General features: G+C 37.8%; 1 protein-coding gene across 1 annotated transcript in view; it reads right to left on the minus strand.

Annotated features, from left to right (window-relative positions):
* Positions 1-630: 630 nt before the first annotated feature.
* The window catches only part of LOC131024279 (uncharacterized), a 42921-nt gene continuing 17908 nt past the window's right edge, over positions 631-25643 (minus strand). Inside the window, exons 28-63 of the mRNA XM_057953799.1 lie at positions 25432-25563; positions 25230-25343; positions 20760-20944; positions 20055-20163; positions 19839-19982; positions 19185-19460; positions 18458-19075; positions 17352-17570; positions 16954-17057; positions 16334-16629; positions 15956-16040; positions 14747-15451; positions 14327-14645; positions 14056-14214; positions 13810-13973; positions 13518-13698; positions 13171-13440; positions 12865-13071; positions 12284-12338; positions 11929-12059; positions 11357-11845; positions 10450-11256; positions 10245-10321; positions 8980-9433; positions 8796-8882; positions 6048-6200; positions 5784-5968; positions 4422-4958; positions 4072-4249; positions 3855-3997; positions 3630-3756; positions 3072-3293; positions 2496-2852; positions 1857-2009; positions 1479-1766; positions 631-1279 (exon numbers count right to left, since the gene is read on the minus strand). Of these exons, the coding sequence (XP_057809782.1) occupies positions 1136-1279; positions 1479-1766; positions 1857-2009; positions 2496-2852; positions 3072-3293; positions 3630-3756; positions 3855-3997; positions 4072-4249; positions 4422-4958; positions 5784-5968; positions 6048-6200; positions 8796-8882; positions 8980-9433; positions 10245-10321; positions 10450-11256; positions 11357-11845; positions 11929-12059; positions 12284-12338; positions 12865-13071; positions 13171-13440; positions 13518-13698; positions 13810-13973; positions 14056-14214; positions 14327-14645; positions 14747-15451; positions 15956-16040; positions 16334-16629; positions 16954-17057; positions 17352-17570; positions 18458-19075; positions 19185-19460; positions 19839-19982; positions 20055-20163; positions 20760-20944; positions 25230-25343; positions 25432-25563 (8874 nt within the window). The 3' untranslated portion in view covers positions 631-1135. The remainder of the gene's footprint in view (positions 1280-1478; positions 1767-1856; positions 2010-2495; positions 2853-3071; positions 3294-3629; positions 3757-3854; positions 3998-4071; positions 4250-4421; positions 4959-5783; positions 5969-6047; positions 6201-8795; positions 8883-8979; positions 9434-10244; positions 10322-10449; positions 11257-11356; positions 11846-11928; positions 12060-12283; positions 12339-12864; positions 13072-13170; positions 13441-13517; positions 13699-13809; positions 13974-14055; positions 14215-14326; positions 14646-14746; positions 15452-15955; positions 16041-16333; positions 16630-16953; positions 17058-17351; positions 17571-18457; positions 19076-19184; positions 19461-19838; positions 19983-20054; positions 20164-20759; positions 20945-25229; positions 25344-25431; positions 25564-25643) is intronic.

Below are 25643 nucleotides of genomic sequence, written 5' to 3' on the forward strand. Positions count from 1 at the left end.
TTAAAACAGAGTATTGTCATCCAAAATAACTTCTTTAAAATTAAATTACAAACATTTTAAAAAGAAAAGTCCTAAAACAATGAATCAGGGGTTAGGAGCAGGGGGATCTTCCACGATAATCTCTTCGTCGACCGGATCTTTGGTGGTGCTGCCTCGGTCACTAGGGTCTTCAGTCAGCGCAGTCGCCAGAGCAGCCTGCTGTTGGGTTTCAGCACCATGAAGTTGAGCCATAGAACTACGATTATCGATGGAGAAGAAAACAACAACGATAATTCAAAAATCATTGGATTAAGTTGAGATCTAATCACCTAAGGAGGCGTTTGATTTAATCGATAAAATATGAAGGTTTAAAAAATCAATGGATTAAGTTGAAATCTAATGGCCTAAAGAAAAGTTAGGGATCTGATCATTTGAAAAAAGTTGAGATCTGATTGTTTTCATCCCTGGAAAAATACCTTCTGTTCTCACGTAGTTTTGTATCTCAAGTTAATACAAGATTTATCAAATTAATCCCTATTGAATTTGAGGCGAGGGTACAAATTATACAACTTTTGAAACTAATCCCTATAGAAAACACCATTGCGTCGTATAGAAAGTGGGTAACAATTAAGTATTCGAAAATCAAGATGATACAGCACAAAAGTATCTTCTTTCATGTAAACGCGAAATATACAATGGCAGCACTATCTTGAATAGTATCTACAATTCATATTATAAACTGATACATTCACTGAAATGCTACTAGAACAACTCTGATTGAAGAACAAAGTGACATAAAATATGTATGTGTATGCCTATATATACATAATCAGATTCTATAATAACATAGCATGAAACTATTAATATGATTGAAATAATGTTCCTTCTCCTACAAAAAGCAAGGTATGTGCATTATTTTGTATCATCACTCACCTCAGGAAGCATCAGTCATCGCAGCAGAAACAACCTCTGTCCTCTCAGGAACTGCAACGTATTTTCATTGTTGCATGCATTTCAAGGTCTGCCTTGTGATCGTCTCTTTGTACGAACGTGGTGGGATTCCACCCATAGCATATCTTCTTGAATACCAAGTTCTCTGTCAAGATTGTGTATCGCTGGCACTACCATTGGGTGTAGACGAGCTACTTTTCTTGTATCAGTCATTGTTCAGTGACCCGAGAGATGAATATGAGGGTACGGGTGAAGGCATTTGTTGGGGTGACAAAATGTATCCTCCTTTAGGACTTATGAAATCGATTGTTGGAGCGTAGGGCCTCGTCACCTTGCTCTTCTTTGAAGCCTGAAAAAGATTGAATTGTATATAAGCAGCAGAATAGATAGTAGGAAACATTCTCTCAAGCATAGCAATCATCTCGACCCAAACAGTCTGCACAAGACTCCCTCTAATGAGAATCATCTTTATACATTCTCTAGGAACATTGTCAATTGCTTAGATAAATTCTATTCGAAAAGAGAAGTGGTTGGAAATGAAATCAAACCATTGACTGGTCTGGCACGTAGGTCGATCTTGCTAGCTCGATTGCAGAATAAACCTCGAAAGCTTGATTAGAATCACGAGTGCACTTTATAATGCGGTGTTGATCCTTTGTGTCAGCATATTTGCTATGTAGATAAAGAAGAACACGTGATGGGGGAGCAATAGGATGATCTTTCTTCCCATGAGTCAGTTCCATCGTCATTAAGTTGTCCCACACAACGTCCCAGATCACCGAACATGGATCTCTAGCTGGGTTGAATTTTTTCTGCTGAATAAGGTTGGATGGTTGCTGAAACAACAAATACAAAACAGAGCGTTTGAGTGTTAGAAAAATGGTTCACACAAAGAAAAACATGTTGAATAACAGAATCGAACTAACTTGGAGTAGTATAATTCTCCGATGAGTGACCATAACAATTCTGCCTTTTGGAAGTGCAAAGTGGTCCTCATAGGCGTCTGTTAAAGCAAATTTCCCACGCACTTTGAACATATCGACCAAAAAAGATCCAGATTCCGCTAATTGCAGTATCACCTTCATCATGGAAAAGAATTCATTTGATTCATGTCATCACTACCAAGTAAGCAAGAGAGAGAGACTTAAAAGCAGAACTTGTAATTGAACTCAGAAATGCAAAATTGACATAGTTATTTTATATACCATACACAAAAGGTAGACCTCAACATTTAAACACTCTCTGGTAAAATATTTAGGCTGGCCTATAACGGTAAAAGAGATAGGATTTTGGGTTTATATCCGCTCAAAACTTCAATTATATATCCTAGATATAGCACTGAATGAAAATAAGGGATATTCGGGCACAGTACAAACCATATCCTGAACAGAATATCAGCAAAAAAGAAATAAAGAAATTTCATTCACCTCAAAGCTCCCATAAAACACCATGAATTTCTTTTCTTACTAAAGTCATTTTCAATTTGACGATTTTTGCCCCAAACATGTGAAAATGTGGCACCATTTCTAAAAAGTTATAAAACATTTTAGTAGAAGAGAATGTACCTGGCCCTTCGCTTTGTACTCATCATATGGCCTGAGCAAATTATCACCACCAATAGCCCGGGGAAGCCTTCGGCGTAGTAGCTGATCTTCAGAAGCAATGGCCGCTGCAATCTTCATTCTCATTGCATTTGCGCCTTCTGTAGTCTTCGACAAAAGATCTAAAACACCACTGACAGGTTGTGCGGCAGCACCTATTAATCCTTTTCCGACACCCTGAACAAACCCTTCAACACCAGATGCTTTTGCTCCTTCAAGAGGTTTTGTTAAAATGCCAGTGACTCCACGGAATATGCCTTTAGCTAGAGCCCCACCACCTTCTCTAATGACATCACCAATGTCCTCCACACCTTTGTTATCCTGTAAGAGAGAGAATGTATAAATTGAAGGACAATACTCAGCAAATATTATCTGCACGCAAACAACAAAAGACGAAATGCCACGCCAGATGCTTAACTGGAAATTTGTGAACTTTTATTGCAGTCTTAACTACGGATTGTGTTGGGTCAGGAGTAAAGACTTTATTAAAAAGAGACAGAGCTAGAGTTCAGAATTAGAATAGGCAGAACAAATTCAAACCTGTCTTTGCCGACTTTGTATGAACTTCTTGTCCATTGATAAAGCAGCAACCCCTTTGCTCATATGTCCAAGTGCACTACTTGCATTTCCCAAAATATCGACACCGGAAAGGAGCTGTAGTGGCCGACTGAGTACATCCTTTGTAATGTTTGAGACAACATTACTGACTAGAACACTGTGCCTCATAGAAACATTTTCCTGAAATCTCTGATTCACACGGACCTGATTAAGCAAATACCAAAGACACTACAATTAACATCACTTCTATATCAAAATTAAAGAAGAAAATCCATTGATCAATGAATAATAAATAGTTGAATCCTCAAAACTGGACGATTCATGTAAAAGTGTCATGTTCTGAAACAAACCGAAACAACACCACATAGGGGAAAAGAAGATATATATAAGTTAAAAGAAAACTAAACAGGAATAAAAGGGAGTAAGGCATATCTCTGAAAGATGAAAAATGTAAGTTCTCAGATATGAGAGCTAGGTTGTTGAACTCATAACCAGCAATCACATCACATTAAATGTAAGATAGAGAGAGCTCATGCTGACCAGCATAGATTCAGTATTTCCAAGAGCAGTCATTAAGCTTGCCCAAAATCCAAGGACGCCTGCTGGCCGTTGAGTTGGTGACATAACCATGGTCACTTTAAAACGAACTTCAGACATGTTCAGAACACTGTCAACACAGAGCAGTAGTATTAAACCCTAGTCTTTAAAAGCATTACAAAAAACAAAAGGATAAAATGGCTGCAAAAGATGATGTTTCATGCCTACCCAATTTGAATGATGGGATCAACTGAAACAGAACTGGTCTCAGAATCAAAGATTCTAGAGATATTAGCCTGCTGGATCAGCCCATGGAGGCGCCAGATAATTGGCTCATGAATATTGACCAGAAAGGCAGTATTTTCCGGACCCTGACAGAATATACCATGATTTCTTAGCACTGGAAAATCAAGATTATGCAACAAAATATACTTAATATACTCACCTGAAAACCTATATAAGGATATATACACAAATCTAAGGATCCACTAGATTGTTGGGTTATTGAAATCTTCAAACTATAATCAGAGTCCTCTCCAACTCTTTGTGGCCGGAAGAGAACTGGCATTGGAGTCAAAGGCAGGTGATTATCTATCTGAATACCCCCCATTCTCATTTTTAACCTGAGTTATAAAATCCAGAATTAGCATAGACATATATAAAATTGTGATTAAATTAAAAAGGGTAAAGGAAGATCCTCCATCAAAACTAATAAGGACAAAGAAAGAGAAATAATATAATGAAAAAAAAAAAAGGAAAGCTGAGCAATGTCAGAGTGCTATGGCTGAGATTTACCGACTAATACCCGAGCCTAGTCCAGTGGAATATGACAACATAAAAGTTTTGAGTGACAAATATAAAATCTCTTCAGGTGTATGATCAACAATGGACAGCCCAAGCTCTGCAACTTCAAGTATGAAATGAAATTCACTCTCTGAAACCAACGGTGATGGCTCAAGCTGATAGTTACTTTCAGAGACTTGTTGTACCATTGAAGCACTCCGGTTTAGAAGCACTGGTACATCATTTTCAGGCATCCAATCACTGATTTTGACAACATTTACCTTCTCTTCCCTGATGATAGTTACTCGTAGATTTCTCCTAGGTCCTCCAGCAACTGGGATGGGCTGATGATCTTTGATCTCATCAATGTTGTACTTCTGTGATGACAAGGGATCATCTCCATCTACGAGTAGTTCTAAATATCTTTCTTTACCAAGATCTTCCCATGAAAAAGAAGCAGAAGCATTAGGAAGTAGAGATCTCCAAGAGTCGCTGGAGCCGTTGACTTGACGGAATTGTATTGGTAGATAGATAGAGTGGTTTTCAATCCTGCAAAAGGTTTGCATAAGAAATATAGAAAGCAGAGTAGCAGGAATAAACATTTAATTTGATGCTCAAACAAGTAAGAACAATTGACGGACTATTAAGAATTCGCCTATCATGGTTAACACAAGCAACTTAAAAGGATAATTATATTTGCACAATTCAATTTACTTGCTATCAATTTGTAGATTCCCTGCCAACAGAAGTCATCCATATCAAGCCCACCACTGTCAATAAAAGTTCTCATTATGCTCAAAGACCTTCATCTTGCATAGACCGTTATTCAAGTGGAATTTCCATTATTTGCAGGGTGTGCACTACGCATGAAAGTCCCATACGAAGACAGTATCATTTCTAGAAGAGTGGCAATGTGTTGAAGATATAAAGAGGCAACCATAGAAGGCCACAGAGTACAAGCAGCATAAAAGGGTAGAATGCAAACACAGCATTATATCCAGATTTCTTTCTTTTTCAATAAGAAACAAAAAAAGTAATATAAGAATTTATTTGCGGTTGAATGATGACCAGAAGTCATTTCAGTCAAAGACAATTTTAATGCTTATAGGAAAACTGATATGCATGAAGTTTAGAAAAAATGAAAGAACATAACCACACTAATGTTACTTCCAAAAATTAGGTATGTATTAATATGAGTTTATAACCACAACACATTATAACTAGCCAACTTAATAGAGATTAAGCATTGCTTCTCAAGAAAGAAGCAAACAGTAACATATCTTATGTATGAATTGCATCATATCCAAGTGAAATCATAGAGTATCCTCAGTCAGAAAATAAATTTGGTTCACGAAAGTAAGATTTGAGAATCACCTGTAAGGACTTGAGAAAGAGCAGGGACGCAGTATAACTTCGTAGCGAGACGTCTTGGCCCCACCTCTAACTTCAACTGAAAGATTCCTGTGCTCATTTCCTAGCTCACTTCTCAAACATACAGACATAAGACCTTCAGATCCAATGGAGAATGGCGTACTCCACTGGTACCCATCCATTCGCAGCTTCAGCAATAGATAGAGACAGTTAGTACTCAGCTTTGAAGGTAAGCATAAAATAAAGGGTATGGATGACTACACACACCTTAATCAATTCAGGTACTTCAGACTGCCATCCAAAATGTTTGGGAGGTTCAGTAGGATGAAGCCATTCTATTGATTCAGTATCGCATTGCTGCACACATACACTACACCCAACTCTGTTCATGAACATTGTATGTGGCTGAAAATGCACTACCTGCATAAATAAATTATTTGTCTTGTCAAAGGTAAACTATGCAATATATCTTGCAAATAAAGCAATAAGTAAATAGGAGCTCTCATTTGTCACGAACGTAACCAAAAAAATTCTCCTTAGAACCCTTTGCATTTAAAGAAGACTACAATAATACATATCAGCTGAAAGGTTCCATGTGTGAACACTATTAACACATACCCATAAGTTGACGGGGATATATACATAGAGATTGATAGAAACAACTACAATAAGTAACTTCTCACTGCAAAAAACAACTTATTTGCCTAAGAAAAAACTCATAATGACCCAGGAGATAATTATGGCTTTACGTCCTACACGAAGTTCGACGAGCCAAATATACACTTGGCCATCATTCCTACTCTATCCCATAATTCCTATATCAAGGACATACATCTTGTTGAATTATATAATACATATATCTAACGACCTAGGTTTAGATAAGTGCTCATTAAGCATGGTAGATGAGCCAGAACTAAGACGTGGGGTGATTCTATTCATAGCCCCCAATTTTCTCTTTGTAGCCTTTTTTTTAAAAAATAAAATATATATATATATAAATTTACTATTATACCCATTAGTTTATAGCCCCTAAATTGAACTCAATAGTAATTCATTAGCCAACATAATTTTTATTCTTACTCCTGCATAAATCTAGCACACACTTTCTCAAAAAAATAATTCAATCACACAAACAGAAACACACTCACGTTGCCGCCGACATCCCCACCTTCTTCCTGACGGCAGCAACCGCCGCCGGACCCTCGTGCCACTCTCGCCTCCCATCTCTCGACCCTTGCACTCTCTTGGTTTCTCACACCCACACACGATAGACACACCAGATCCCCAAAACGCCGCCTCCTTCCTCGATTTTCAACTACGTTGCCACTGCCCCAACGACCGCCACCACGGCCGTCTATACCCCTATCTTCTCTCGCCCCTCTTGGCACTCACATGATGAAAACCCCTCTCCCAAATCACCGCCTCCATCGTCTAAAACCGGCGAAGGATCGACGCAATGTTGTCCATTTCCATTCGCTGAACAACAGCGACCCCTCGCTGCGCCGTCTATACCCCTATCTTGTGGAATGTTGGAGGGGTTCGGGTTCGATTCTCTTGGTTGTTGCGGTTGACAATGTTTCGTCTTGTGGTCTCCTTAGCTTTTTGTCGAGCAGTTGGCATACTTTTTCTTTGACCATTGTCTTGAGAGACGCTGCTTGGATTTTGCTGTTCTTCTTGATCTGCTTGTGGCAATGGCAGAGTCTATGAAGTTTTCCCACGATTTTGGCCTCTATTATTTGGGGTATGGTTATAGAAAGTAATTAATTGGGGGCTATAGGTTATAATAGTAAATTAATAATTATTTATTATTATTATTTTAAAGAGGGGTTACAAAGAGTAAAATTGGGGCTATGAATAGAATTGCCCCCCAAGTTCAGATCTCATTGCTGCCCATTTATAAGAGAAATTATGTATTAGAATTGGGCCCATCATCCCCTTAAAAGGCCTCATAAAGGGTGAGGGTACTCCAAACTTATATATTGGAGACAAGATCTGATACAGTGAAGGGATTGAGATAAACAGAGAACAAGAGAATTGAAAGAAATAAATTAAAATAAATACTGAACAAAGAAAACAAAGAGTAACCCTCCTCTTGTGAGGCCTACAGCGAGAACGCTGTCCCGAACTCCTCTTGCGAGGCCTACAGCGGAAGCTGCCCAAAATAATACTGCCGCGATCCCCCTTACCCTAACTCACTAATAACTTTTAAAAACTACATAAACTTGAGGCCCAAGAAATATCTGGAGCCCACACAAAAGCCTGACCCATTACTTTATTCTAGCCCCAAATAACTTAAGCCTAAATAACTAAATAAATTAAAGAAACAATATATAACTACAACTAAACAATGATCTGTATCAGGATCATTACCAAGTCAATGTGGGACAGAAAGGGTGGCTTTAACACGCCCCCGCACGTGTAGGCCAGTATGACTCATCGGCTACTACAACGTGCACAACAGACAAACCACATTGAATTTGGGCCTGCTCTGATACCATATTAGAATTGGGCTCATCATCCCCTTAAAAGGCCTCATAAAGGGAGAGGGTGCTCCAAACTTATATTGGAGACAAGATCATTACCAAGTCGATGTGGGACAAAAGGGGTGGCTTATGTATTCATAACTCTTAGCCTGCCCCTATTGAGGCTGTTTTAGAGTTTATGTATATTAAGGATTCCATGTATATCTACTTATCTTAGGATGCGACTGTAACCTTGTTCTAGTCTCTCTATATATATACGAGAGTCTCTCTACTTGTTAATACACATAATATATTTCTCTCCAAAACATGTCTCTCTTTATGCTTCTCTACAGTACAGAGGAAACCTGGGAATGCCCCTTCATCCTGCTCTATCTTACTCAACCACAAAAAAAAAAGATGAAATCTTTTAGATCTGTTATGGAAGGCCTAGCTGAATGAAGAAACTAATCAATTGAACTTCATAAAAGTAAGTTGCAGATAGCCCACAAGTGAAACACCAACATCGAATGCCATAAAGGGTAAGTATTTCTACCTTTGTTCTGTCTGAAGTCATGTGCAGCGCAGCTGAAAGCTTGTAGTAAGTTCCATCAGACCCAAGTGCCCTCACATCAACCCTATGCTAAAGAGACAAAATAATAGGAAAATACAGGTTTAAGTCAATTTTATGCAACAGAAAAGAAATCACCAATTATCACGAGAGTTAGCCACCATATCACCTTCTTCTCCAGTTCAAGAAGTGATACCCCAGGACTGAAATTGTCAGAATTTCGAAGAGCAACAGCTATGCCCACCCTTGGGGACAAATACATATCATTTCGTGTTGAAAACAGCATAACACCACCGCGGTCAATATAGTCTTGCGGAGAAAACATACTTGGTATTGGACTGGTATCTTCAATAGCTTCCAATACTTGGATATTTCTCTTCATATCAAACTGACCCCCAATCACTGAGGTTGAAGGATATTTGGATGAAGATCTAATAGATTTAAAAGATTTGGAGCCCAAAAGAGAATCTGTGTCTCCAGTCTCAATAGGTTCAATTTCCACCACTCTGTATGCCAGAGAGAGGGAGGAATCATTATTTATCCAATAGGGAACAAAAAACCTTATTGTTTTTGGGGCAGCTGTACTCCCTCCCAAGTCACGCTCAACGCTGACCCGTAACCTCCTGTATCAAAGAAATCGCAAAGGAATTATACCAAAAACAAACCATTTCCTAACAAAATCACCTATCAAACTTCATTAAGGCAGGTTATTATCCCTTTGGTCTTTTATGAAGAAAGTATTTGATCATTTTGGCACTCGAAACATGTGGCTAAGTTATAGAGGTCACAAACCACATCATAACTTCTAATATTAAGATACATGTCCAAAGTCACTTTAGACTAATAAGACCCTTCAATTTCAACATAGGATTCCTGATTAAAATGTACAGACTGATCCACAATCACTTTTCAACAAGACCACACCATGAGAAGACTTGTTCTTGCTGGGAACCCCTCCAAATTGGTGGCTTTTGCCTCGCTTTATTCAATTAATTATGCAATAGTTATAATATATTCCCTAGCAACTACTCTCCAGCAGCAACGTACACCCTACCTCCCAAAAAATAAAATAATAATAATTATTATAATTATAATTATAAACCCTATAAGGTATTATGTATCCTTTGCGGATATCATATCACAAAAGGCTGCAGTTTCCTTTCAGATGCTCAATCAAAATCATACACTAAGTTTCCCACAGGTCCATCACCGACCCATGGGATGTGATTCTATAGCCCCTCCGTGCCGTGCTGAACAAACAAATATATAGAACATAACATCCAATAGGAAGAAAACAAATCCATATATGCGGAGGCCATTTTCACATCAAATACTTGATCAATAAGGCAACTTCGACTTCTCAAAACCAAGAGCTGACAGAAAAATGGGCCGAATATTAATTGAAAATGATATCAAAGAATTAAGAAGCTGTACCTTCTTCTCTGCTGGTGAAGCATCCAAAAAGATGAAACATGAGTACCAGTTGCCATATCAAAAATAAGGACTGGGTCCTGATTATATTAATGTGAAGAGACAAAAAGAAGACATTCATCAAATAAGTTTGAGAAACAAAACTAACATGCACATTCAGAAACATGCATGCACAACTCGTGCATATAACCAAAGAGAAAGAAGTTACCTTTTCCATAACCCAGCCACTCTGAAGAGTTAAATTTATATATATTTGGTTCCGTATGTCAGCAGAGTATATCTGTACAGTTCCCCGTGATGATACAGAACCATGTTGTCTTTCTATATTTTTACCATCTTTCGGTCTTTCCGAGATTTTGAATTCTGCAGAGCAGGGAAGTCTGTTCTCCAACCTCAGTGGAGCACTGGCTGATACTCTCCAATCATAAACAGGAGTATTAAGATCTGACTGAAGAACTGAAGCATCTGTGCCTACAGAGAGCCAAAATAATCCACCATTAGACCCTGGGCAACACCAAAGAAGATCCTTCTTCTCTAAATGATCCAGCCTCAGTGGAGAAGTTGGAGTCTTATTCATAGACTTCATGGTACTTTGGCGAGAGAGTGAAGCTTGGTCAACCGATGATGAATCCTTATCAAGTGACACTGGACGGCCCCAAGCATAGGAAATTTCAGAATGATCAGTGGATGGACGAATTTGTAGACACTGGTTAGAATCTTTGGACGTGCTTCTCCAGGGTAAAACTGCAGAGTCACCTGGACATATCGTAATATCAAGAAAATTTTGGTTTTTGAGGGCCCGTTCATCAACTTCTTGCCTTGTACGGGTCCATCTCCTTCGACGAACAGCATCGCGGGATGATTTTGTTCCTGACTTGGGAGAACTTGGAGGCCATTTTAAATTCTGATAATCAGGCCCATAAGCCCAACCATCTGTATCAACAAACTGAGATTTGTCGATAGACCATGTTGATGCCCATTTCCATCCAGTGGGAAGAGGAGGTTCAAAGAATTCCTTCAGGGAAAGCAAGAAAAAAATCACAAAAAAATATCGAATTGAATCACAAGAAAGATACCAAGACCTTAAAATAGTTATTAGTTAAAAACAAACTCACTTGTGATGAGAATGAGAAATCCCTAGTACTCCAACGCCTTGGACCATTGTTACCATCATTACCCCAACCCGATACTTGATGATACTGCTGATTTTCAAAAATTTCTTCAACAATAACGTTACTCCTGCTTGTTCTAGAAGAATCATAAATCACCGATGCATGGCATGTTGAAATATTCAGTTTGATATCTGCATCATTTGTCACCGTAGCAAGACCCCTGAAAACAGCATGCTTCTTGCCATTTTTCATAGAGACCTCTAAAGCAACAAAATCATCTTTTAGTTTCCTGGTAATCACTGATAGAGGAAGTGATGAACGAAACCCATCCCATGGACCTTCTGGGCCAAGTGCAACCCAGAAACCCAGATCTCTGTCTAATTCATTTGCATCTCCCTGTTTACTGTCAAAATCAGTAACCATGCTCTTCTCAATGAAAGAAGTGGAAACCAAAAGGCAAGAACCAGAATGCAATTCCCCAAAATTTTGGCCCTGAACAAAGAAGAAGTCAAGAAGCAAAGAAAAAAAATACTAGAACCGTACAACAAAAGTTGATAGAAAACTAGTTCACTAACCTTTTTCCGAAGTGGATAAGATGTTATACTTTGAACATCAGATGTTTGATGGAGCATTTTAACAGAAGCAACCTTTTTCAACATGCCCGCACCATGTCCAACAGAAATTAAACATGCACCCACGACCTCGCCTGGTATTGACCACAATAATTTTAGTGGACAATTCTTCAAAGCCAAAATGCACATCACGTAGATTAATAAAAAAATACACAAGAAAAGAAATTATAGTGGTAATGTACCCAAATGCACTGTTTAGTTTTAAGTGAATCCATCAGTATAGGGATTTTTAATGTTCTCAATCTAAAAAAAGAAATAAAGAATCATTTCTGGAGTTGCTGGAACAATTGGCTGATACCTTTACCGGCTTTGGCAGCAAGGTTCGTCACCTCCACCTCCAGTTTAGCCATTCCCTATAAGAATCATAACACAACTCATTTATCATTGAGAAAAAAATGGCAGATCAGATGGGGTTAATAACAATATAAAGTAATTGAAGCATGCCAAATTCCTAGGAAACTGCAGTAAATGGCTGGCGAAGCGAGTAACAAAAGTAAAATACAGACCAATAATTGCCACTAAAAAAAATCCTCCTCATGAACCAAAAAGAGCCTATAAAGTAAAGTATAGCATGACAGAAGGCGAAACCCAAAAAATTCATCAAGCGGTGCATCGGAATGCAAATACTCCCGTCTCTTAGCCTCCTATGCCTACTCTTCTAGCTCCTGAACCCAAAGGTAGGGTTTTTGGGAGGAGTGAGTGAGAAGTGGAAGTTTCCATCACTTAATACTCCATTTAGACTACTGAAAGTAAAAAGGAAACAACACGATCCAACACATTCTCGTTTTTTCATCTTCAGTTATCATGTACCATTGGGTTTCTGCCTCAATTCTTTCTAGGGTTCAGGTTAGCTGCAGGGGGGGGGGTCGATATTCATACCTTTCTAGGAAATTCAAAGATGAAGAGTTCATTCCACTTAGCTGTGCCTTCAGCAAAATCATTTACTTTATCAGTTACTGGTTTAACACACTTTGTTCTTGCACTTTGAGGAAAAACCTTCTGCGAACTAGTTTCCTGATTCTCCACGAGCAAGCGCAAAGCGCAGAAATATTGATGACTATTTCCATCATCAACAAGGGGCAAACCCTGTAGAAAATTACCACGACAATTTAAAACTTCAACAATTTCATATGTTCAAAGAAAGAGTGATAAATTTATGAACAATGTAAGCAGACAAATAACAACCTTTGCTTCAACTATTTGAATTCCAACATAGCACCGAGGTTCCCTTGATTCATCCGAAACATTTAACCTGTCAGAATATCTTGGAGGTGGTATCCACAAAGTGGCATGGCCATTGTCAGGCAATAAATTGATCGTATCAGAATCATCCTCCAATTTTTTCAGATATACATTACAACCAAGTTTATTTTCCACTATCACGGTCTGAAAATCATCTTCATCCAAAGCCAACTGTGATGATTCTTGGACAGATTTATCAGGACCAGCAGCTTCCTGCGCAAGCATTATGATATGCGAGCAAGAATAAGAACTGGAAGAGTGTGCAGAGGTGAAAATAGGGATCATCATACCTCATACAATCTCATTGCTTTGTCCTCAAGTTCCCTATGCTTTCGCCATGAAGCGGTGGCTTGTGCTAAGGTATCGACATTGGCAGCACTAAGATTCACATTCAGTATAGTGGTAGCTGCAACTCGCACTCTTTTGGCTATTCTTACCGGTTGGCTTAGATTGGTTTCATATGTTTCGAGCCTTGTAATAAGAAAGGATGAATATTTAGTGCAATGGGATTGCTGATGGTTCTCATATAAATTATTGTTCTAAGACCAAAAGAAACATGAAAGGAGAATCTAAAATTCTTACTTGAATATTCCATCAAATGGCTCAACAAGTGGCTCCCATGCTTCTAAATGGACATTAAAAGTTGATGCGGCAAAAGAAGAAATAACCACAGCGTTCATTGCATCAAGACGACCATGACTTGCTAGCTTGATGTTAGTAATCGTGGCGTCAAACAAAGGAGTCATCTGGAACAAAAAATTACAAGATCAAATAGGAACAAACAAGGTTAAGCAATGGTGAACATGAAATTAATCTGCAAGGTTAGACCATTCCACAGAAGCTGTCCAAAATAGTCAGGGAAAAGCATCTTATTTTCATGTCAGCGGTCACATTATCCTTTGTCTTTGGCTTCACAGAATCACCAATAGAAAATCCTAATCTGCTTGATGGTTTTTTAAGGTCAGCACGAGCAAGAAATGTGCAGGCCTGCAGAAACAAATAAGTATATTAAGATGAACGAGAAATACTTCAAGTGAAATTGACTGTGTAGGCAGGAGACGCTGAGGGTGTTAAACTATATATTGAATCAGATAGTGACCTGATTCTCAACTTTCCATATACTCCAGCAATTAGATCCTTTTGAACTTGATGATCTTGAAAGAGGCACATCAGCAATGCTAGCTTGGCTAACCAGATCTACTCTTGGGCAGGAAACAGATTCCAGAGAGGGTGCTTCATCATGTAGCGTTACTAAACAACCAACAGAAGCATAACCAGGAGGGGCAACGGGGTACCAGAAGAAAACTTCCTCTGGGCCTTTCTTCCCTATTTGAGCAACTTTTGTAAACTGTACCGGTTTAGCAGAAATTTCAGGGTCATCAGCTTTGAAAATGATGCCAAGTGGAGGAGGTTCCAAGCTGCGAAGCAGACCAAAGAGAAAAATAACTAACAAATAATACTTCAGCGAATACCGGCACTATTATATTCATAACATAAAAACTACATAAACAGATCTAACCCTTCAGTTATGCAGTCACCCAGAATGGTATATCCAGGTCGAGGAATAGGTCTCCATATGGAGAAAGGTCGACGAAGATCGCCACCCCTTTCCCACCAGATTCGCTCAAAGTTTGGTGTTGAAATGTAAAATGCACTTGGTTTAGAAACAGATCTCAAAACATCCCAGCCAGAGGAAGATGCACTCTGGTTACTGGACTGCAGGCTTGATTCTTTTTTACTATTAAAATCCAAGAGAGATTCATTTGATGAAGATTGCCGCTGGCTAGAGTTCCATAGAAGAAGGTGATTCAGGTCAAAGCAATAGTCCTTGGAAGGGTAAACAGTAGATGGATGGGAATAAAATGATCCAAGACAGTTGTCTAGTCGCCATATGCTAAATCCAGATTCAAACAAATGATTGGCAGGAGAATTGAGTAGACATTCTAAAGCTTTTGTTGACGTCACCAGATCAGAACGAACACAGTGAACAATGTGATTTGGAGGTGGTTGACTTCCAACATGTGCAACACACCCTAACGCCAAGTAACCAGGAGGTGAAATAGGTAGCCAAAGAGAGCAGTCATTGTCGATGCTGGAGGGAACTTCACCAGACTGTTGGCCCTGAATGCTTGAAAATGAAGCAATGTGCTTAAAACCAAGGGGCTTCCGTACACGGTCATATGCATTACTCACAGCCAGAACCGACTGGGAAGGAGGACTTGGCCTGAAAAGTATGAAAATAAATCAATAAATGCATGCATCAAATTAGCAAAAGCACAAAGGAGAACCTGAAATCTAAAAAAAAAAAAAACGTCCAAAACAAAAAGAATTGCATAAAAAGCCAATAATTGCCTTAGTTTAACATTGCACAAGAATTTTCAAAGATTTAAGATAAGTAATGTTTAAGGATTTCACCTACACGGCCAACTGTAGAAAGTAGCCTTTCAATAGTACATGACAAACACCATTACTAATTCCGCAAGGATGAGGGAAAGATAGGGCAAAGGAAGAAAGGGAGGCAGATAAGAATCAGAAAGTTCAGAATGCAAAAAAACTTTCTCTATGCCGCAACAAAATTCATGCAAACTGCAGTGGAGATAGCATGAAACGAGAGAGGAAGGAAAAAGATGGATACAGAGGGCAATACATGCTCAATCCAACAGGCCAAAACTTATTTTATCAATATAACTATGAATCTAAATCACAACAATATGTACATCAGAAATACCGTGATGTCACACAATCACCCAAAACAACATAGTTTGATGGAGCTCGAGGCCTCCAAAATGTCAGGTTGCTGAGGAGCCCATCCTCTGTGAACAAATAAATAGAATATATTATGTTCAATAAAACTTCATAACAGGGGAAATTTAAGATTTTTTTTCTTACATAATTCTTTCTTCCATGGCAATGGAGGAAGAAAGTACAGATCGAGAAAACCCAAATAAAACCATAATAATAATAATCATAATCATAATAATAATAACAACAACAACAACAACAACAACAACAACAACAACAACAATAATAATAATAATAATAATAATAATAATAATAAAAAAAAAAAAAACAATCCTACAGATAATATTGGAAGACAACAAAATACCTTTTGGAGACACCCATATTCGGTCAAAATTTGTACAAGGGGCAAGGGGATCGGTGTTCCCAAATTGCAGTGCTGCAGATGCTTGACTTTGAAGATTAAGTAAAAGGGATATAACACCCAAAGAGAGATGGGCATATATGTCGGTGGACACTATTGATATGTTCATTTTGTCTTTCACTGAAGTGTATCCCCCAGACACATCCACAGGATCAAGTACAACAAGCCCGGAACCAGCCTCCACAGTTAAATCCTTCACTAGGCCCCTTATCCATTTATCATCTTCTTTTGATGCGAACCTGCAAAAAATTAAAACAGAAATATAATTATATTATAGCACAAGAGAAGAATAAGAAATGCAGTGACCAATAAGCAAAGACAACCGTTCTAGCCATAATGGACTCAATCCCCATATTTGTGGAATAAGATCTCATCTACAACAGAACAGTTGCAAAATGCAGAAAACTAATTTAATAAACAAAAATTATATTCCAAAAAGCGATTCGGTAAGATTCACCATCACATGTTTCCTGAACACATCATGGACTTCCCTTTTGGAGCTTATTCTCTACATTGGAATGTGATGAAGACCGAGCTAAATTAGAAAGGATCTAAACACTTACATGAAGCTAACATCTGTTTTTGCGCGAAGAAGCTTTTCGCCATGTGAAGAATCATCGAGGAATGACTTAGTGCTGTCATAGAAGGTGAATTCAGGAGAAACGACCTGATAATACAGATGGAGATAAGATCACATTGAACAAAAGAAATAGACTGCATCAAGAAGAGCTGATAATTCTCATCCCTAACTGCAGCACAACAACTGTACAATAAGATAATCAGGAAATGTAAGATTATGCATTGATTGTGTTTCTCAATATGACACTTTCTTTGTCATGTAGAAAGACAATGGCATAGATGCAAGTTTGATCAACTGCACATAATGCATGCGAGAATGTAAAGCATTGAATAGGTGAACTTAGAATAAAAATTTAAGTCTCTAGAGATTACGATAATCTACCTGGGCTTCAAAACTGAGACTTGGCATTGCAACTGATTCACATTGAACTGTCCCAGAAGCGTGTGAGATGTGTGCCAATTCTTCCAAGTTACTTGAGTCTTGACAGTTTCTATCCAGAGATTTATCATCTAGATAAGAAATTTCAACCTCATCTTCTGGAGAAACTGAGTACGAGCTATCATTGCTCAAATATGTATACCTCCCCAAAAGCAAGCCATTCTAAGGAATCAGCAAACAGAAATATCAGTCAGTTTATACAAACTTCTTGTGTTCCCTAGTATGGATCTGACCAGAAGCAAATTAGATGGAGGTTTAAAAGAGGCAGCTGAGACATTGAAATTTCAAACATTTTTCGAAAACAAAGAGTGGAGAGCTACCAATAACTTTTCCAATAACATACTTGATATACTTGTTCCAGGAAAGCTAGAAAGCTAGAGAAATCATCTATGTACTATATTGAGAGATCAGGAAAGGGTTTAGGGTTGCAAAGGAGTTGATTAGAAATAGATCATTGTTGCAAAGGAGTTGATTTAGAGAACATTTCCTCATAATAAGGTATGGTATGGAATCCTTATCCCAGACTTCCCAGTATATACTCCTCCGAAGGAAACCGACCACATATCAAAAGCAGGCTAACACTAGCTACCCAGTGCACTACTCTTCCATAACTAGTAACTAAAGCTTTTTATCAGAAATATGAATGAGTGATTGAACAATTATATTCCACAACAGTGGGAACGATGAAATTTTTGTAGAGGACTAGAGGTACAAAACTGAATATTCCTATCTTCCCACATAGAGGAGGTGGGGTATTTTCTTCCAAGTTCCAACTGTCTAACATTTGTTCTTTCAAGCCTGAGAAAGTGCTCAATTTTTTCCGTTATGCTTCCTAGGTTAGTTCAGTCATCTTATCATACATTTCCTCGTCTTCACTTTTCTGATTTGCTTCCTAAAACAATAGGATAGTATCACAAGTGGGCAAAAGAAAAAACCCATAATCTATGTTTAACGTATGTTACCAAAGCCTGAGCCAGTAGCCAATGCAACTAACAAAAAAAGTAGACAAGGTAAGGACAGACCAACTAGATAAGAAGAAGTAATATTACCTCAAATTTCACATTGATGAACCTTATATGCTTTCCCCGCCCAATGATAATGATGGGTCGTTGTAGGAAAAATTGTGACTCTTTCTCTTCATTCCCACTAGCAAGATGTATTGTCTTACCACAGCCATCATATGTGTACTCATCAATCCCAACGGCATCTGCTACAAGTTGTCGACTTGGAGATAATTGCACTACATCTTCAGATTGTTTATATAAAGGAGCAGAAAGCACTATATTGTTCTTCTTAGAAATTGGATCGTTCTTGCGATCCATCATTTCATCCCTGCCGGTAATGGTGCCCAATGCTGGCACGAAAAACTCACACACGGCCAGAAGAAAGTCTGGAACAACAAGAACACGAGGCTGCTGCACACGAACTACAAATGATTGAGATGAGAGTCGCCATCTTCCATCCATTAAGAACATTGTTGAATTTGGTAAATCAGGATTGTGTTCCGGAGACATCTGTTTTGGGACATCAGTGCACGAACCAAGCATCAACCTCATTTCAGCCTTTGTGTTGGGGCGGATATCTAAAATTGAAAACCTAGGTAAAGTGACATATAGGTCTGCTTCTGATAATGATGTCATCCTGTATGACACCCATAGACCTTCGAGCTGCAGAAATAGAAACATATTCAGAAGCAAGAAATATATTACATTGAATAAAAACATAGAAGTAAGAAGAAACTGAATACACAGAATAAACAATCAAACGTAAACTCACAATGACATGAGCCAAAGGTGATTCCTTGTCAGCCCCATAGCACAGCTCTAGCAACAAATAGTCCATTTCAACAGTCATTATGGTAACAGTGCGTGACAAAAGGACCTGGCTATTCATGTTCACCTTATCAGCCAGCAATTTTATTGTGTCCTTCGCAGAAGAGTTGCTGTTGCGGAAACTAGGAGGAATAGTTGGCTGTTCACTCAAGTTCATGAGGGCACAATTAAGAATGACATTATATTCTTTATCAGACATCACAACATGCAATGAACCAACCTGTTCCACAAGATGAGGATACCAGTGTCAAGGTAAATGAAATGGTGGGAAGATCTCAAATTGAAATAAAGGGGTCTAAAGCCATAACAACAAAATATAATATAAAGGACCTATATATGTAATAAATGATATGGGAATTCATCAATCCTCTAACTCATTTTGATATTCTAAGCAACTATAGCCAAGCCCCCATGGCCCAACAGAGAAAAGAACTGATTGTACACTCATCCTCAATCCCAAAATCTTAAAACCCATGCCATATTAATATTATACATCCTCGAAGAGAGCATCAAAGCAACAAAAGCTCTTAATCACATCATTTCCATGGAAAATAAAATACAACATAAAATCAGAACAAGTAATTGGAACAGAGATTACTTTAACTTCCAAGCAAAATGTTGGGACTTTGCGAAAGACATCTCTTAAACTGCGCCTAACAAAAAGATGAACTTCTCTTCCTTCTCTTATCATTGGTTTGCCAATGGAACCGTCAATTCCAACAGCCATATTTATTCCCAAAATCTGTATGTAAGAAAATAGAATCAGAGGAAGTCACCATATGAAAAATCTAATACTTTGACTAGATATATTAACCTCTGCATCAAGAACATCAAGATGGACGGCAGAAGGATCTTTCTCAGGACATCCATGCCAAGTGGCTGTATTTTTTATCCGCAGAAGGCCAAGATCAAGTTGGATGAAACTGTAGACAACAAAAACTGAACTAAAATATCCACTTGTGAAACAGGAGTTCATTTATTAAAATAAAGAAGACCTATCAATAAGTCTTTTAACTTCTCAAAAGAAAAACACTCAGCTTCAATCCAATAACACTAGCATTCAGATTCACATAGTACATGAGTGTAGAATAAAATTAACATATCCTTATGGAAAATGGGAAATACATTGAAGCCACGCTTTCAGAAAATTCAGAAGGTCCTTAAAAGTATAAAAGTAGGTGGTGGAAAGATAAAGGTACAGAAGAAGAAAGTGCTTCTAGAATCAAAACTGGGAGATACAACAGGTGTTTTTAGTCAACTCATAAAAAGCCACTTCATCCTTCTGCATAATGTGGAGAAATGGTGAGAAACTCAAGGTGTCTAAGGTAACTTTAAAGAACTAAACTCCCCACGTAAAGTACTACCAACAACCACACAGATTGAAGCAGCATAGAACTTGACAAAGCACAAAATCATTGTGTCAGAAAGTGTTAGAAAGTCCGCAGCATGAAAGGTTATCATTTTTGTAAATGAACCAAAATATAAACAGAGTCCAATAGAGAAAAGTTGAAAAACTAACTCTTTGGTCAGTGAATTTCGTGGAACTACAATAATTGGATTATCCAACATTAGGTCAAGCTTTATGGCGGATGCTCCATCAACCTCATATTTCTGAATCAGCCACTCGATTCCGGCAACTTTGTCAACAAGTTTTATTGCTTCTTCAGGCCGAGGAGGGGCAAGTTCCATTAAGTAAGCCGTTATCTGCAAGTAACATTAAAACTACCAGTTAAAATTCTGGAAACAATAAGACTTGTGACTTATTTAGGAACTGGCCTTTCATTTTATCGTGTAAACCAAGTTCACGTGGAAAAGTTTGTCACAATAAGGCCTTGGTTACTTCTCTTGATGTTAAAACGATGGATTAGAGAAGGCACTTGAATATTTTATCTTTAAATGGATTATACGCATGCCATCTAATGAGGTGAGATATCCCTTTCTTCTTAATGCATCAAAGTATGCATAGGATTAGAATTATTAATTTTAGTAACATTCTATTCACTAACTATCTGTTTGTCATATTAAAAATCCTCAAAGTGAACAGGCCCTAACGGTGTTATTCACATATACCTTTTCATAATTGCTTTAAGTTCAACCTCTAACTTACATTAATAATTTAAATTCTAGCCTATAACTCAAATCAACCATCTTGAATAAAAATATTGTGAAAGAGCTTTCTTATGAATTATCCCTGATGGAGTATGTCGCCCTCATCTTGCCTCTTGAAAAGTGGCCGCACAACCGACAGAATCAGGGGTTTGGGTATTGGGAATATTTGTTCAGGAAATAAGGTTTTATCGGTGAAGGAAAATTCAAGAAGATAACAATTCTCTGTGGTTTGAGTTATCCAAAGCGAGTACAGATTGCAAGAGAATCACTGGTATTGCTGCTAAAGCTACTATTCAAAGTCCTTGAAAAGTGCATATCTATAGTATATAATGAGTTTCATTGATAAGTAGAGCTCCTTACCTGAGTGGTTATAAAGTAAGATTTCGAGAGGATGTTTGGGACCTTTGGGTGGATAATGAGTATATCATTATTATTACCCTCTGCACCTATTTTTCTTTGCATCATAATACTATTAATTCCCTTGTCTCCAAGATTATAAATCCCTCCCTCGCTCATGTTTCTTGGGATATACATTAGTTTCACAGCCTTAAAGATTTTCAATTGCAAGATTTATGTGCTTGATGATACCAGTAGATGGGTGTAGGTATTGATCCTCCTGGTAATTACTCTTGCTAATCCTTCTTCACATATTTCAATCCTATGTGTTAAATATTGCTATAGATTGGAGTTGTATTTGAAGCTAGGTTGACTTCCTTCTTCGAAGATTTTTCACCACTTTATTAAAACTGCTCATTGTTTTTCTCATAAAATATCTTTGTTATAAAACAAAGATAAAAAGGATGACTAGCAAATGCAAATTCCCAACACTCTGGGAATCTGAAGATTTTTCTGTGAACGACAGTATTGGAGATTCGAGCTAAATGTTTTACTTCCCCCATCCCATCAAAATAGGCCTCTTTTATTTTTGGGTTAATTGCCGCTAAATCCACATACTTTTTGGTTTTTGGGTTTTTTCCCATGACCAAAAAATTTTACTTTAAAATACACGAATTGAAAAATTGATAGGGAATTTCCCCCGCATTCGTTTTCCGGCCACCGCCGAAATGACACAGATCTAATGTGTCGAAATTTAGTCCAGATGTTAAGTTTAAAACATGACATGGACGCTACATAAGCTAAATTTTCCTCTGTGCAATTTCTCAGAATCTGCCCTAATTTCCATCTTACGCGATATTCCCTGTCTGCCCGACGATCCCTCCGCCGCCTTCAAAATCTCCACCAATTCCTGCTTGTTCTGAAAATCCAAAGGCCGCAAATTGCTGCAGCTCCGCTCCTCCTCCTCCTCCAAAATCGACCTCTTCTGGGACCTCTCCAAGGTCCGCTACCAGCTCGGCCTGGAGCCCGTCGACTCCGAGCTCGGCCTCATCCCGGCGATAAGGATCACGAGTTCGCGGACAAAAAGGCGGGAAAATCGCGCTGGTTCCGCGGCAGGAGCATTTCTCCGGCTGCACGGTGTACGCGACCAAAGCGCGGTTCTGCGACGGCGGCGGCGCGCACGATATCTCGATCCGGTGCGGCGGCAAGAAATGCACAGATGGAAAATTGTAATTGCTTTCCTTAGGGTTTTCTGATTTTAGGAGAATTGCACAAATGGAAAATTTATCTTACGTGGCGTCCATGTCATGTTTTAAACTTAACACCTGGACTAAATTTCGACACATTGGATTTGAGTCATTTCGGCGGTGGCAGGAAAACGAATGCGGGGCAAATTTCCAATTCATGTATTTTCAAGTAAAATTTTGTGGTCTTGGGAAAAAGACCAAAAACCAAATAGTATGTGGATTTTACGGCAATTAACCCTTTATTTTTCATGCAGATTAAGAAAATACATTTAATGTTCAATGGAAAATATAATTATTTGTATGCAATTGTTCTATATCGCCCACATTATTTTTCACAAACATTAAATAAGGTTAGTTTGGTAAAATAAAGTTTCAATACAATTAAAAAAAGAAAGTGGACTACATTTTGGGACATCTCAAAAGGAACAGAGGACTAAATTAAAGCTTCTCTTTTTTGTGACTGGGTGCACATCTTGTTCCCTTTTTGTACATTTTAGTACTTCTATTATACTAATAAACTTTGATATGTTTCTTATAAAAAAGATACATATATATATATATATATAGGGATGGGATCAAGTGAGAATTACATCTTTTTGTGAGAATGGGGAACCAATCACAGCCCTTTATTTGGGCATGGACAACGATTGTTCAACATTAAGTCATGAACATCGCTGTTCATGCGTCACATGAACAACGGTGTTCATGACTTACTGTCATGAACACGGTTGTCATGAACACGGTTGTTCATGTGCTTATGTTCATGTATTTTATGTATTTGTTCATGGTTCTCCATATGAACATCGTTGTTCATGCATTTTTGTTCATGTATTTGTTCATTGGTTCGCACATGAACATCGTTGTTCATCAATTCGCACATGATCCTTTCCCTATATATATATATATAGAGAGAGAGCGAGAGAGAGAAAGAGAAACAGAAATGATTCAGTGAGAATGGCTAAATGTGGTGAGAAATGAAAATAAATCTGGAACATGAGACATTCAAAATCTATAGCTGATATTTTCAAAATAATCGTATGAAATCAAAATAACAAATAAGTTGTTTGTATAAATCTACGAATAAGTTGTTTGTAATGCACGAATAGTCATTCAAACCTATGTTCGAATCCAGGAGGGGCGAAAATTTCACCACATTAACTAAATACGGCTATTCTTACATTAAAAGCACCTTATTCATAGATTTATATTGACTTGTTCGTTATTCTCATTTCTCACGAGAATAGTCATTCTCACTATAATCCAATCCTATCTATATATTTTGTTGGAATCAAGTAAGAATGTTATCTTTCATGAAAAATGAAAGAAAAAATAAATCAATAACATCTACGAATAAATCAATCTAATGCACGAATAGTCTTATTATAGTTAATGTGGTGAATTTTTCGCCCCCTCCAGAATTTCGAACCCGGGTGAGAGGGTATTCGTGTGTTACATTGATTTATTCGTAGATTTTATTGACTTATTTGTTATGCTCATTTTATTCTATTAATTTGAATATATATTAGCCATAGAATTTGAATATGTCATGTTCCAAATTCATTCTCATTTCTCATGAAAGAGAGCATTCTCACTGGATCCTCTCTCTCTCTCTCTCTCTCTCTCTCTCTCTATATATATATATATATATATATATATAGGGAGAAGATCAAATGAGAATGGACAAATGTTGTGAGAATGAAGAATGATTGCATAAGCCAATATACATGTTGCATAAGATGCTTGTAATTTATATAAGGTGCTTGTAGTGATTGCATAACGAAATTCAATTAATTAGATAAAATTTTCGCTCCCTCCAGGACTCGAACCCAGTTAAAAAAATTATACAGCATTATACTGCAGCTTATGCAACACTATATATTGGTTTATGCAATCATTCTCATTTCTCACAAAATATAGCATTCTCAGTATAACTCATCTCTCTCTCTCTCTCTCTCTCTCTCTATATATATATATATATATGGTGAGATTCTTGTGAGAATGTCATATTTTTGTGACACCTAAAAACTAATCACAGCCGTTGATTTGGGCAGATCCAACGGTTTGTTCAACAGTAAGACATGAATATCGTTGTTCATGTGCTTTTGTTCATGGTTCGTCATGAACAATGAACATCATTGTTCATGTGTTTTTTGTTCATGTATTTTATGTATTTTTTCATGGTTTTCCGTTCTCACAAAAAGATAAATTCTCACAGGAGCCTAACCCTATATATATATATATATATAGATATTATGTGGGAACAACGAGGAAGATTACAAAGCCAAAAAAGTAGATACCTCCTGGACGAATCTGTAAAGGAAAACAATACGAACAGCAGAAAGCCGGCCACTCAAACTGAAATCATATCCTTCGTAATCATCATCTCCAACACTGTAAGAAGTGAAGTTAAACTGGAAAGATGCCAAAGAAAAAAGGAAATTAGCATTAGTTGGAAACATAACGAAGAAGAAGGCACTTCAAGGTAAAACATTTATATACCTGTACGAGGGATTCAGCTTCCTGGTTGCGCAAATCACAGAGCCAACCCCACCAGTGATCGGGCCCAAGTGATAGGTCACACACCCTCAAGTTTCCTAAAGTGCCCTCTATGGAAAGCGAGCTTGGATGAACCTTAATCAGAGGAAGAATTATTTGAACTATTAACCATGTCATAGAAAGTAAATAATGCATTAACATTCAAAAGTCATTTC

Source organism: Salvia miltiorrhiza, chromosome 5, assembly GCF_028751815.1.
Source record: "Salvia miltiorrhiza cultivar Shanhuang (shh) chromosome 5, IMPLAD_Smil_shh, whole genome shotgun sequence".
NCBI lineage: Eukaryota > Viridiplantae > Streptophyta > Magnoliopsida > Lamiales > Lamiaceae > Salvia > Salvia miltiorrhiza.